This window comes from Numenius arquata, chromosome 1 (genome assembly GCF_964106895.1).
Source record: "Numenius arquata chromosome 1, bNumArq3.hap1.1, whole genome shotgun sequence".
Lineage (NCBI taxonomy): Eukaryota > Metazoa > Chordata > Aves > Charadriiformes > Scolopacidae > Numenius > Numenius arquata.
This window is the reverse complement of record NC_133576.1, coordinates 69,805,879-69,820,147: the sequence shown is the minus strand read 5'-3', so window position 1 is coordinate 69,820,147 and position 14,269 is coordinate 69,805,879. Positions and strand designations below refer to the sequence as shown.

Below are 14,269 nucleotides of genomic sequence, written 5' to 3'. Positions count from 1 at the left end.
ATTGTACAGCAAGAAAACTGTGATCTAGTTGCCATCACAGAAACGTGGTGGGAGGACTCACATAACTGGAATGCTGTGATTGATGGTTACCAACTTTTCAGAAGGGACAGGCAAGGAAAGCAAGGTGGTGGGGTGGCCCTTTATGTTAAGAGCAGTATTGTATGCCTCGAACTTAGCAATATGCACGATGATAGCGTTGAGTGTCTATGGATAAGAATTAAGGGGAAGACCAATAAGGCAGACATCGTGGTGGGAATTTGTCATAGACCCCCAAACCAGGATATAAAGGCAGATAAAATATTCTATAAGCAGCTGGCAGAGGCCTCACGATCACTCCCCCTTGTACTCATGGGGGACTTCAACTTCCCAGGTATCTGCTGGAAATATAACACAGCAGAGAGGCAACAGTCCTGGAGATTCTTGGAGTGCATGGAAGACAACTTCCTAACGCAGCTGGTGAGGGAACCGACTAGGGAAAGTGCCCTACTGGACCTGCTGATAGTTAACTCAGAAGGTCTTGTGGGGGATGTAAACGTTGGAGGTCGTCTTGGACAGAGTGATCATGAAATGGTACAATTTTCAATTCTTGCTGAAGCAAGGAGGGGGCCCAGCAAAACTGCCACCTTGGACTTCCGAAGGGCAGACTTTGGCCTCTTCAGGAGCATGGCTGAAAGTGTCCCTTGGAAGACAGTCCTGAAGGGCAAAGGTGCCCAGGAAGGCTGGTCGTACTTCAAGGAGGCACTCTTAAAAGCCCAGGAAAGAGCCATACCCAAATCCCAAAAAACAAGCAGGAAGGGAAGAAGACCAGCCTGGCTAAATAGAGAACTTTGGCTGGAGCTCAGGAACAAAAAGAAGGTTTATGATCTTGGGAAAAGGGGCCTGGCAGGCAAGAAGAAACACCAGGAAGCGGTGAAGATATGCAGGGGGAAAATTAGAAGGGCCAAGGCTCAAGCTGAGCTCATCTTGGCCACTACAGTTAAGAATAACAAAAAGGGTTTTTTTCGGTATGTAAACAGTAAAAGGAAGATTAGGGATAATGTGGGCCCACTGATGAATGAGATGGGCACCCTAGTGGTGGAAGACACGGAGAAAGCAGAGTTGCTGAATGCCTTCTTTTCTTCAGTCTTCACTGCTAAGGCTGTCCCTCGTGAATCTCTGGCCTTGGAGGCAAGGGGGAGGGTATGGAGAGAGGAAGTTTTTCCTCCAGTAGAGGAGGACCAGGTTCGGGACCACTTGGCCAAACTGGACATTCATAAGTCCATGGGCCCTGATGGGATGCATCCATGAGTGCTGAGAGAGCTGGCAGATGTTATCGCTGGGCCACTCTCTACCATCTTTGAAAGGTCATGGAGAACAGGAGAGGTGCCTGAAGACTGGAGGAAGGCCAACATCACTCCAGTCTTCAAAAAGGGCAAGAAGGAGGACCCTGGGAACTACAGACCAGTTAGTCTCACCTCCATCCCTGGGAAGGTAATGGAGAGACTCATTCTAGACGTCATCTCCAAACAAGTTGAAGAGCAGGGGGTTATTGGAAGTGGGCAACATGGGTTTACCAAGGGTAAATCATGTTTGACCAATCTGATAGCTTTCTACAATGCCATAACTGGTTGGCTGGATGAGGGGAGGGCAGCAGATGTCATCTACCTTGACTTCAGCAAGGCTTTTGACACAGTCTCCCATAGCATCCTCATTGGGAAACTAAGGAAGTGTGGGCTGGATGAGGGGACAGTGAGGTGGATTGAGAACTGGCTGTGTGACAGGACCCAAAGGGTAATGATTAATGGAGCAGGTTCAAGCTGGAGGCCTGTAACCAGTGGTGTCCCCCAGGGGTCAATACTTGGTCCAGTCCTGTTCAACATATTCATCAGCGACCTGGACGAGGGGACCGAGTGTATCCTCAGCAAGTTTGCTGATGATACCAAACTGGGAGGGGTGGCTGACACCCTGGAGGGCCGTGCTGCCATCCAGCGAGACCTGGACAGGCTGGAGAGCTGGGCAAGGAAGAACCTCATGAGGTTCAACAGGGAAAAGTGTAGGGTCCTGCACCTGGGGAAGAAGAATGTTAGGCACCAATACAGGTTAGGTGTGGACCTGCTGGAGTCAAGTTCTGAAGAGAAAGATCTGGGGGTCCTGGTAGACAGCAAAATGACAATGAGCAAGCAGTGTGCTCTTGTGGCCAGGAAGGCCAATGGAATCCTGGGCTGCATAGGGAAGAGTGTGGCTAGTAGGTCGAGGGAAGTCATTCTCCCCCTCTACTCTGCACTGGTGAGGCCACAACTGGAATACTGCATCCAGTTCTGGGCTCCCCAATTCAAGAGGGATAGGGAACTACTGGAAAGAGTCCAGCGAAGGGCAATAAGGATGATTCAAGGATTGGAGCATCTCCCTTATGAAGAAAGGCTGAGAGAGCTGGGACTCTTTAGCCTGGAGAAGAGAAGGCTGAGGGGAGACCTTATCAATGCTTATAAATATCTAAAGGGTGGGTCGAAGGAGGAGGGAGCCAGACTCTTTTCAGTGGTTGCCAGTGAGAGGATGAGGGGCAACAGGCACAAGCTGGAACATAGGAGGTTCCACTCAAATATGAGAAGAAACTTCTTTCCGGTGAGGGTGACAGAGCCCTGGAACAGGCTGCCCAGGGAGGTTGTGGAGTCCCCTTCTTTGGAGATTTTCAAGACCCGCCTGGATGTAGTCCTGAGTAACGTGCTCTGACATGCTCTGGGCAATCCTGCTTCAGCAGGGGAGTTGGACTAGATGATCTTTATAGTCCCTTCCAACTCTAAAAATTCAGTGAAATCTCTCGTAGCTAAATCTTGCCCAGAAATAACAGGTACTATCTAAAGCACTCTCCCCTCTCTGTACTTGGGAAAGCAGTCATTAGCTCTGCTCTAACTTCAGTAGTTTATCACTTATTTTTTTAAGTTGTGCCCAGCACCAAACAAGCTTGCTCATTAACGTGTTCTTTCCGGTTTACACCGCAGTACTTTTGAAGGCTGCGGCATCCCTATAGCGTAATGAATAGAAGATTCATATTCATACACATACTGCGTATGACAGGACTGGCAGCGCTCCCTCTGTTGGAGATTCACCAGGCTGCAGCGCCGTGGACACAAATCCCGAACGTCCTTGGTAAGGCTGAGCGATCCTGGCTTTGGTGCTCCGGGCTACCAATCCCAGTACAAGGCTTACATTGGCTATCCCTCAGCAACCAGACCCCCTTTGCAGAACTTCCCGGGCCCTACTCCTTGTGCCTTCTCTTTTAGGCATGCCCTGTACCTCGGATGCACTGCACATCCTCCAAAAGGGCTGAAATTTCAGCTTTACTAAGTACCTCCCTGAGGGAACATGGTCAACACAGTTATAATCCACCGCAGTGCAAGATGGTGTGCAGATGCGGGAAGGAAGATGGGAGGGAAGAAAAGCAACATTAATTTATCAGCTTCTTTCTCCTTGTCATTCTGTCTACTCCAGACTGACATCAGCATTTTCTGCGTCCTTCCAACTACAGCCTGCAGCTTGTGGAGAAATTGAGGGGTTTTGGCTCCGTTTGGCGTTTCTGTCTTCAGCCTGCCCGTAGGAGCCATTACACTCTTCAATGCCACTACCACAGCCCGTCCTCCTTTTTCTTCTGCACATCGTGCCGCCAGCTTTTACGTTCCTCTACTGGTACGTTTATTCCTTTGAACTCCTACTGGTGTTTTCTCTGGACGCGTGCAGAAAGGATAAACGTTCATTTTCAGCGCCTGCATCCCCCTGATCTTCTCACAACGTGCAGCCATTAAGATTAACTCCTCTACAGCGTGTCTAGTGTGGGAGAGGCTCACAGTGTAGTAAACTATCGCATTTATGCTCGCTGGAATGAAAACTACTTTATCATTTGATACAGCAGCGGCTTCCTAACTTTCTAACAGCGGCCACAATTCTTAAAACTGTAAACAAAAATATGCACACAGTACCATTCAAGATCTTTCAGTAAAAGGTGTTATTTTATAAGTTTGCAGCCCATAATTACTAACTTGCATCAAAGAGGTATGGCTCAGGGTCTCCCGATTTCTGAAGTTTGCAATTTTAGAACAGGAAAGCCGCAACTTCCACACAGACTGCAGCTCTTAGGCTATTACTATTAAACATTTGGGATCAAGAAGTATGTATGATGTGAGATAACGTGTCTCCTGAAAGACTAATTATACGACCTACCAAGCTGTGTATCACTCCTGTAACTCCCAAATGGGGAGTTCAGGTGTTTGCTAAGGAACAAGGGTGAGATCTGGACGACCAAGGTAAAGCACCCCCACATGCCTGCCTCAATCAAATGACACCCTCGGTGGACAGATGATTCTCACATAACTGGTAAAGAGAGGGCTTTTAAATTCCGGTTCCTTCCTTTGTGCGCTAAAGATGAAGTCATGCACCATCACTGTAAGCCTCTACTGTTAGCTGGGAAATGTCCTCACCATCATTAGTTACATCTATTCTACTTACTTCTCTGCTTATTTGACTTTGTTTTAAAGTGCTGCAGTTCGTGGCTAGCTATTAGAGAAATCTAGCTACGGAATTAAAACACAAAGACAGAAAGTGTATCAGTCATTTAATATTTCAGGCAAACATTACCAGCACTGAATTTTATATCTGTACACATGTAGTCCTTCTTTAAGCATCAGTGCCACGTCTGCCACTCATACTACACAGGGTAAGAATGAAGCTTACATTTCACATACAAACTCTTAACTCGGGAGTCAAATTATTTATTTTATAAAATATAAATTCAACCAGCACACCTTATGATCTAGTTTCCTTCTGCTCCACAGGTTTCAGATGCCGTTTAATGACAAGCTCTCCTTTGCTCGTAAGAAAGGTGTCTGACATTTCCTCTTCTGTTGGCAACCCATAAGGTAGCTTCAGTGGCTGTATTCTACAGGCAAAAGAGTTTGCTTAGTCAAGTCCTATGACTAGAAGAGAGTAATGTTAAGTGTTACAAAGGAAACAAATAGTTAACAAACCTTATCAGATGTTTAACAACTTTCAGTTTGGAATTCACAGAAGGGATATTTTTGTGCAGTCTTGGCTGATGCGCCTATATAAAGGATAGAATAGGTTTTAAAAACGCATTGCTAAACCCTAAATCTCTGCTCACTGAACTTTTCACACTATCAGTAAAAATATAAGCCGGATTTGCAAACATAAGATTTAGAGAGATAAGTTTTGCATCAAGAACATACATAAAAATACACAATCAAAATTTGATCAAACTCTTGACTGCAGTAAAATTACAACTTCAGCTTTATTCCCATTATTTGATTTGAAAATCAATATATTTGATTTTCTCCCAACTGTTAAAAAAAAATCGATGTAAATATATGTAGATGTATAGATGTTTAGGGGTGAGACTGCTTGCTTCAGTTAGATCTTAAATTGATCAAGCAAACATTGTTTCTCTGTAATGTATCACTTACTAGACAAATTCTTGCACAATGTGCAGCTGACCTAAAAAATTTGGACAAACACATCTTTGACACAAACTCTTAAAGAGTCTCTTTGAAAATATATCAACCCTTTTGGATTTGGAAACCTTTTCATTAATAAATGAGTCTTATTTGCCTACCTGCAATATCTGAATATATGACCTGCAGAGAATACTGAATTCGAAGACTTTACAAATCTATTTTCATTATTTTAGCAGAATTCTCAAGGTAAAATTCTCCTCAGGCACGCATAGCAATACCATATAGTGATATTCTGAATTCCCACTAAATGAGCATTTGCTATTAATATTCCTCTCTCAACATCGATTTCTCAATTACATTTATAGCAGCTGTAAAGCAATCCAAATTTTGTGCCTACAAAATTGAGGTCCTTAAAAAAAAGCCACCACCTTAATTCTACCCCATGTTTCTACATTTCTGATGTACACAATAAATATAAAGAACAACAATCATACTTTAACCAGTCCGAGATCATGTATTATCTTCTTTTCCCAATATGGGCGACCAATTACACTTTTTATTCTAGTAACAACGTGGATTTTGTGGGGCTGCTCAGGGTCACCTCCATACTTCTCATGATCTCCAGGCCGCGGCTGAAATACCTAGAATAAGAAGTTCACAAAAACAGAGGGTTTTTTCCTAAATATCTGAATTATTACTATAGCTAACAAAAGAACTTTCTAAAACATACAACTTTGGTAAAAATTCTTACATGTTTAACTATTTTTCTTTTCAGAAGATCAAAGCACCTCAAATTTAGCTTTCATAACATTAAATCAAACTTATTTTTATAATGGTTTTCACTCTTGAGTTTGGCCATACAACTGCATAGAAATGCACAGACAATACTATACCAGCACAGCACTTAATTCATATGCATCTCATTGAAGAACCTCTGCTTAACTTCTGAATGGTAAGTTTTTCCACAGGCTTTAAGAATGATTTTTAAGGAAAAGAGTCAAGCAACACTAGGCAGTATCTTGCAAAAAGATAAAACTAAAAATGTAAATGTAAAAATGTACAGTGTAAGTCAAACTTCCCACCTCTTTCATTTTAGTTATTTATTCAATAGAATATTTCAGTAGAAGGGACCTACAACAGTGATCTAGTCCAACTGCCTGACCAATTCACAGCTGACGAAAAGTTAAAGCATGTTGCTAAGGGCATTGTGCAAATGCCTTTTAAACACTGACAGGCTTGGAGCATCAACCACCTCTCTAGGAAGCCTGTTCCAGTGTTTCACTACCCTCTCAGTAAAGAGATGCTCCTAATGTCTGGTCTAAACCTCCCATGGCACACCCTTGAACGATTCTCACGCATCCTGTCACTGGATACCAGGGAGAAAAGCTCAGCACTTCCCTCTCCTCTTCCCCTCCTCAGGAAGCTGTAGAGGGCAATGAGGTCCCCCCACTGCCTCCTTCTCTCCAAAACAGACAAGTCCAGAGTCCTTAGTTGCTCCTCAAAGGTCATTCCTTTCAGCCCTTTCACCAGCTTTGGTGCCCTCTTCTGGATGCACCCAGAACTGCACACAGCACTCACAGTGAGGGCGCACCAACGCTGAATACAGAGGGATAATCACCTCTTTTGAGCGGATGGTTATGCTGGGTTTGATGCACCCAGGATGCAGTTTGCCCTTTTGACTGCCAGGGCACACTGCTGACTCCTGTTGAGCCTGCTCTCGACCAGCACCCCCAGATCCCTTTCTCCAGGGCTGATCTCCAGCCACTCCTCTCCCAGTTTATACTTGTGCCCGGTGTTACTCTGTCCTAGGTGCAGAATCTGGCATTTGTTCTTGTTAAATTTCATGCCATTGATGATTTCCCAATGCTCCAATCTGTCTAGATCCCTCTACAAAGCCTCTTGTTATTTGAGAGTCGACTGCACCTCCCAGTTTGGTATCATCAGCAAACTTGCTAATGGTGCATTCAACTCCTGCATCCAGATCACTGATAAAGACAGCAAACAGGCTGAGCCCTGAGGAATACTGCTGGTGACCGGTCCAGATGTAGCCCCATTCACTACAACCCTTTGGGCCCTGCCTTTCAGCCAGTTCTTCACCCAGCACACCATGCTCATCTCACAGTCTCTAGAAATCTGCCATACCACAGAAAGCACAGAATTAAGCAGGCTAATACCTGCTTTACAGTTTCTCAGCTACTGAAGCACATACCGAATCTGGAATTCTTGACCTGGTAAAGAGACAACGAACCCACACTGCAGATGCCATTCCCTCCATCTTCTTCCCCAGCATCTGCAAAGAGAGCAAGACATCATCATTTGTCAGGATATCCCTTACAGCTCTTCAGACTTGAAAACAGATTACACAGCCACCCAAACTCAGACCAGGTGAGCACATATCCCGCGTTTATTACATCTCTCAGCAGCTGAAGAACAGTCCTGACACACATGCTTGAAAATGAAAGAGGGGAGATTTAGATTAGATATCAGGAAGAAATTCTTTCCTGTGAGGGTGGTGAGGCACTGGAACAGGTTGCCCAGAGAAGTTGTGGATGCCCCATCCCTGGAAGTGTTCAAGACCAGCCTGGATGGGGCTTTGAGCAACCTGCTCTAGTGGGAGGTGTCCCTGCCCATGGTAGGAGAGTTGGAAAAAATGATCCTTAAGGCCCCTTCCAACTCTAACCCTTCTATGATTCTACGCCACCGGGCGCCCACAGGCTCCTCGGCCCTTCCAACGGCCGCGCTCTCCTCTCAAGGGAGGCACCGGCCGGGCCCCCGGCGATGGCGCCCCAAGTGGGACGAAGCTCGCAGCTTGGTCCCTCTCTCCCCCCGCCCCCGTAACCGCCCCCTCTCTCTTTCCCCCTCTCAGCGGCGACTACGGGGTACCGGCAGGGCCGTTCCCCGCCGTCCCTCACCGCTTCATCCCGGGAGGCCCCCCTCCGCCGCCACGACCACTACCTTCCAAGCGGCAGCTGGGCCCGCCACGGCCGCCATTTCGGTGCGCAGCCTTCCGGCCGGGCACTAACTCCACGGCACTTCAGTTCCGCGCCGGGGGAAGGACAAGGGTGAGGCACAACCCCTCCCTCCCCTCCCCTCCCCTCCCCTCCCCTCCCCTCCCCTCCTCCCCTCCCTCCTCCTCCTCCTCCTCCTCAGCTTCTGTTCCTACACCCGCGCCGCCCCCCCCCCCCCCCCCCCCCCCGCCCCGGTGCCGGTGGCCGGACGTTCGCCGTTCGCGGCGCCCATGTCGCGGGCGGGGGGCGATGGCACCGCCGCGCTGGAGCGGGCCGGGGCGGACACGGTGAAGCGGGCGGTGGAGCTGGACCTGGCGTCTCGGTTCCAGGAGTCGCTGGTGTGTTACCAGGAGGGCATCGACCTCCTGCTGCAGGTGGTGAAAGGTACCGGGGGGCGGCCGGACGAGGGGGTTTGGCGGCCGTTTACTGCAGCCGTTGAGGCGGTTGGTTATTAAACACCCCCTCGGCTCTGTGGGGGGCCGCCAGCCGGGGGTGGTTTTGAGGAGAGAGGAGCCGTGTTTGGCGCCGAGGGCCGGCCCCGGTCCCTCGTCGCCTCAGGGGAAGGGAGAGGAGAGCTGGCGGTGTCCCCCCCGAGAGACCGGGGGCCAGGCAGGGCTCAGCTCCCCCGGCCTGGAGTAGAACTGGCCTGTGCCCTTTTGGTTCACAGCCACGAAAGATGAGGCAAAAAAGCAGCGTTTCCGGCAGAAAATAACCGAGTACATGACCAGAGCTGAAGATATTAAAAAGCACATTGAAAAAGAGAAACAAGGTATGGAGCTGCTGCATATAAATGCCTGTTGTCACATGCAGATTTCACAGGCGGGGTGGTTATGTCATGATCTTCACTAAAAAAACGAGACTTCTTACCTTTTCAGATGGCAAATACCATAAGCAGATCAGGATAGAGGAAAATGCTACAGGTTTCAGTTACGAAAAGCTTTTCCAAGAGTACCTTACTGAGATTGTGTCTGAAGTTTGGGTGGAAGACCCATACATTAGGCATGTTCATCAGGCAAGTAGATATTCAGTGTAGCTGACGCAGATGTAACTATTAAAAAAAAATAAAATTCTAGGTTACTAAATCAAATAAAACTTTTACAGTTGTATAACTTTCTACGATTCTGCGAGATGCTAGTTAAGGGGCCATGCAACGTGAAAAGAATCCACCTCCTCACTTCCTATGATGAAGTAAGTGTCTAGATTTTGGCTTCTGTTTCCCCGTACTCAGGTGATACCACATGCAAATTTATATAAATATATATTTATTTTTAAATATAGAGTTGTTCTTACTTACCAGTACTTGTTACACTGAAGCTCTGATGCCTTCAGCAGAAAACACAGTTTAAGAGAAAAATTAAAATGTTGAACATAAGTAACTTTATAAGTTCAGAGGTTTTTGATAACTAACAAATTCTCGGTAAGCAGAATCTTAAATGGAAAAGATATTTTTGTGAAAGTTTTGTTGCGGAAAATATCATCAGAACCAAAGCATCTATTGAGATACGGATTTTTTTCTCTTCCAACAGCTGTATATAGTCGTAATTTTAGAGGCTTTGATGAGCTAAACCCTCTGAAACTATCACTGCATTTATTTTGGCTCAAATAGCAATTCATATGTAGTTTCAAAGGGCTGAGAGTGGGCTCCTTCTCCACATCCCTTAGCAAGTGTACCTGTAATCTCTGCTTTTTATCCTGTCTTTGTGAGTCTGCCTTTATCCAAGTTACTTTCTGTTGGTTTAAGTTATTACTAAAAAGGTTTTGATGGTAAGTTTAAGAAGAGGTGACCAGAAGTAGAATATATAGTAGATATAGAATATCTATATATCTACTATAATCTACATATAATATATAGAATATAGTAGAATATATTAGACCCCCCTCATCCCCCCATGTTATTTTTACTTTTAACAGGGTAGTGGGAGGGATCAGCAGATAAGTGGCTTGGAAGAAATACAACAATCATTGAGGAATTATGGAGTAACACTGAATATCGCATTTTCGTCTTCAATACATGATCGAGAAATTAGGTGGGTAATACAAAAAAATCAATGAATGACAGTTATTTGAAGGCAAACTTATTTAACCCTGACTTTTGAGACAATTTCTAATTACCTCTGTGGTTAACAAAGTGCAAGGCAGTGGCCCCTCACTGGATAAAATCAGCCCTCCATGGTTCCATGTGTTCTAACTGAACATAATAGTAGATGTCTCTTTATACAGAACAGTGTCTTCCATGGTTCATACAGGTACCGGCTACACTAGGAAATAATTGTGATTGAAACAAGAAGCTTGTGTGTTATGTGGATCTAACTATTTTTTTATTCAATGTACTCATAGTATTCAAATTTGTGAATTTTTAAAACAGATTCAACAATGGATGGATGATTAAGATTGGAAGAGGTCTTGATTATTTTAAGAAACCACAGGTAAGAATGCTTTGACCTCTTTAATTAACTTACACTGTAGAAGAGCTCATTCTCTTTTCACCATGTCAATTCTGCTAATTTCTGCAGGGTCGTTTCAGCATTGGATACTGTGACTTTGACTTGCGACCTTGTCATGAGACAACAGTGGATGTCTTTCATACTAAACATACAAAGAAAATGTGATCAGAGATGACACAGTGTTTTTATAAGCATAAAAACGTAAGACTGGAAGATGCTGCTTGAGTCCAACTGTCCACCCTCAGGAGCAACTCTCCGAAGTACTTAGTCCAGCACAGCTTTTTATAATCTATAGGTTTAAGAATATTTGAGGCTTTTCAGTCTGAGAAAACACAACTGTACAATTCCTTCATTTTACTTCTCCCGGAATCTTAGTTGGTACCATCCATGTCTAAATTTGATCTTGATTTCGTAACAGACCCTCAATACTGTCTCTCAAAGGCCTCCTTATTGTCATTTCTATTTTTATTATTAATTTTGTCCTGAGCAAATTTTTGGTTTTATATCAATTTTTTAATTGATTGACCACCTCACAAACATTTGAGGCTGGGCTGCCACATGTCCTCTTTTATAAGCAGCCTTATTTATTTCCTTTAATTCCTGTATTCTAATCATGACTACTACTCTGCTGTGTTCTGGTCAATCCCATAATACTTGATTTCACAGACTTTAATAGTAACCCCAAATCTGACATTCCATTTTCCAGGCTCCTTGCATATAAACATTGTAGTGTTCAGTATACAGACGATTCAGGATCTTCTTAGGTGTCTGCATGATGGATTTTGGGCTGGAAAAGATGCAAAGAGCTGTATTATTTTCCCTGTCACTCCTAAATATTCCTTTATTCCATGATGTATGGTCACGTACCTGATTTCCACCCTTTGCATTAGGTGTGGAAAGGTTGTATGATCCTCTCCCAGTTTTCTTCCCTGACTTGCAAGTTTAATGTCCTTCCAGCTAGTCATGCCCATCTCAACTGCAGTAAGCTATTTCCCTGCTACTAAGATAGTCCTCTAAAAAAAGAATAATTGATTTTTAAATTCTTCCAGAAGTAGGATACCCTGAAACTTTCTTGTTGATAATGATTCTAAGGAATGTGCTAATTGGAAAAAAGACAAAGTCTTTTATTGTCTTTCTTTCATCCTTTGGAAACCGGAAAGTATCACCTGACCTGCTGCTACTTTTTCCTCTTATACAAGAGTTCTTGATCATTGTCAGCAAGAATCCAGCAAAATCGTATATTCTGGTATAAAGAACAGACAGGGGACTCTTTTGCAGGTACCATCAAATTCTTCTCAGCCTCAGGACTGATAGGTGCTTTATGCTTTCTGCGTCTTGTAATACAATATGCCTACATATTCTAGTAGCATGGTCATTGTTAGAACTTCCTCTCATATGTTTCTTTTTCCTGGTAGCTGGTGTATTCAATTATTATTTTTTTTTAATTTGCTTTATTCTTTTTTCACCTGTCATCTAATGCTGCTATTCTATTACTTTTGCCTCTAATACAACAAAACTATTCCACAGCTATCAAGAAACAGAGCTGGTCTTTGCCTTGTTCTCTGGGCCACGGTTTGCCAGTGATCTGCTGCCTTTATCCTTTTTCATAATAATGTCTCAGCTTTTCGGTGTTACATCAGCAAAAAGAGTAACTTATGTGCCACGGAAGCCATACACCACCAGTCGGTCCCCACAAACATTCCACGGAAGCTCTCTGGCTTGCTGCTGTGATATTAGGTTTCTAGTCACTGTTGTCAATTTTATTCAGTTGTGTATAATATATGCCTATTTTTAATGGAAATAAAGGTTATTTTTTATTATTTGTAGTTTTAGTCATCTGTTTGGATTCTTCTCTGTACTACATGGGATAATTCAAGGAAGCTGGGTAACATCAGCCATGTTTGGGAGAAGGTTCAGTGTAAATACAATGAGCTTCCCAAATGGGGAGCTTTGTATCTTTTAGCCTAGTCCAGCACTTTCAAACATACAGGGGCAAAATAAAAAGCCACCTTAAATATTTTAGATCAACTTTAAATTTTAGTACTTAGTTGGAAAGTAAATAAAAATCTTTATGCTTTCTGCATCCTGTAATACAATGTGCCTCTCTGTTCTAGCAGTAAGCCCCTGTGATGTGGTCTTCTACAAATACCACAAGAGGCAAGCGTGGCCTTCCTTCTTTTGCCTGTATGTTGCTACAACTTTTTCTCTGTTTTCTAATTAGAATAAAATTCACTAGCTAAGGCTACAGATTTCCTTGTGGATCCCGTGGATATGCAATATCTGTACATATATGTATAAGTAAGCTTTTAGTGACATACCAGTTGGCGCTGCCCTGCAATTTTTACCTCTAAGCGCTTTATCTCTGAATAGTTCATTTCTCTGTCAGTAGGAACACCATGTATGAAGAGGAATGGGCATCAATGAGTGGAAAAAAAAAATAATTTTCAGAGAAATCCGAGAGTACAGTTCCACAATCATTTTACTGACTCCAGGCCATGTTCTTCTGTGCTGCCACTCACAGTTACGTAGTCAGATCATCACCTGGATTGTGCAGCCAGGACGGTCCCTCCTGGCGTCACCTGCGGAGATGAGCTTAAGCCACCTTCCCCGCTGGAGCCAGCTGAGTGTCGTTCAGTCCTACAGTGTGACTGCCCGCCCTTGCCAAGGGCTGGATTCACCCACATTGATGGCTCTCCTTAGCTAAAGGTAGGTCGCTTCTGCCGTGTCATTTCCTCCTACTGAGTGACATCTTTTGAAGACGACAGTGTGCAAGTAATATAGTAACACCCCATGGGCCTTTGCAGGCCTCACGCGGTAAGAAATATTTGCAGGTAATGGTCTTGTCTGCATGATTTAATTATCAAAGGACTGAAGTATTCATAAAAGGATACACTGCCTAGGACTTCCTAATCTGACTGTCTCTTGCCTTCTTATTTGAAGAATTTCAGTTCCTGCTCTCAGATAAGAGAGTTTGGTGAAGAATGAATTTTATAACCTAACAGAATATAAACTCTGTAACTGCCTCACTTGAGCAGAGTTCCTATAACCAAAGGCTGTTTCTCGGCTGCTCTGTGTTCTCTCCTATAGCAATAAACTGCTGCTGTTTTCACCTGATCAAAATTGCATTCCAGTTATTCTGTGGCAGAATTTGGTGCCGTGGCTTGGATTCACGTGTCCTGCTTTTCCTGGGAGGACCACAGACTGATCCCTGCCGAAACCCCCTTGGCGTTGCTCAGAAAGGTAATCGACCTTTTGAAATCCCTCCTGGAGCTTCAGCTGAGGGTTGTCTGTATGGACAAGGACATTGGAAGTCAGAATGTCCTTACAGGCCTTATCATAAGTCTTTTAAGTCCAGCAGGATTCAGTCACCCTAACT

General features: G+C 44.3%; 2 protein-coding genes across 3 annotated transcripts; one reads left to right on the top strand and one right to left on the bottom strand.

Moving 5' to 3' along the window:
- Positions 1–4,568: 4,568 nt before the first annotated feature.
- On the bottom strand, positions 4,569–8,450 carry MRPL30 (mitochondrial ribosomal protein L30). Of its 2 annotated transcripts, none has more exons than XM_074156334.1 (5): positions 8,354–8,450; positions 7,651–7,731; positions 5,936–6,082; positions 4,998–5,071; positions 4,569–4,909 (listed from the first exon to the last, which is right to left on the bottom strand). In XM_074156334.1, exons 2-5 carry the CDS (start codon positions 7,729–7,731, stop codon positions 4,777–4,779), a joined length of 435 nt encoding a protein of 144 aa, XP_074012435.1. In that variant the 5' UTR covers positions 8,354–8,450; the 3' UTR covers positions 4,569–4,776. The 2 variants fall into 2 exon arrangements, with proteins under 2 accessions (XP_074012435.1, XP_074012427.1); XM_074156326.1 differs by having other exon boundaries at positions 8,397–8,448.
- A 208-nt stretch (positions 8,451–8,658) lies between these two features.
- Positions 8,659–12,718, top strand: MITD1 (microtubule interacting and trafficking domain containing 1). The gene is made up of 7 exons (XM_074153304.1): positions 8,659–8,833; positions 9,117–9,218; positions 9,325–9,461; positions 9,551–9,637; positions 10,361–10,476; positions 10,815–10,875; positions 10,963–12,718. Exons 1-7 carry the CDS (start codon positions 8,680–8,682, stop codon positions 11,056–11,058), a joined length of 753 nt encoding a protein of 250 aa, XP_074009405.1. The 5' UTR covers positions 8,659–8,679; the 3' UTR covers positions 11,059–12,718.
- Positions 12,719–14,269: the final 1,551 nt, after the last annotated feature.

Bases quoted from the DNA above. Each gene is read 5' to 3' on its own strand.
- MRPL30 (XM_074156326.1), bottom strand. From the start codon at position 8,432: ATGGCGGCCGTGGCGGGCCCAGCTGCCGCTTGGAAG. The intron at 7,732-8,396 runs GTAGTGGTCGTG...CTCTCTTTGCAG, and splicing joins GCCCAGCTGCCGCTTGGAAG to ATGCTGGGGAAGAAGATGGA. The intron at 5,072-5,935 runs GTATGATTGTTG...TCCTTTATATAG, and splicing joins ATGATCTCGGACTGGTTAAA to GCGCATCAGCCAAGACTGCA.
- MITD1 (XM_074153304.1), top strand. From the start codon at position 8,680: ATGTCGCGGGCGGGGGGCGATGGCACCGCCGCGCTGGAGCGGGCCGGG. The intron at 8,834-9,116 runs GTACCGGGGGGC...TTTGGTTCACAG, and splicing joins CCTGCTGCAGGTGGTGAAAG to CCACGAAAGATGAGGCAAAA. The intron at 10,477-10,814 runs GTGGGTAATACA...TTTTTAAAACAG, and splicing joins ATACATGATCGAGAAATTAG to ATTCAACAATGGATGGATGA.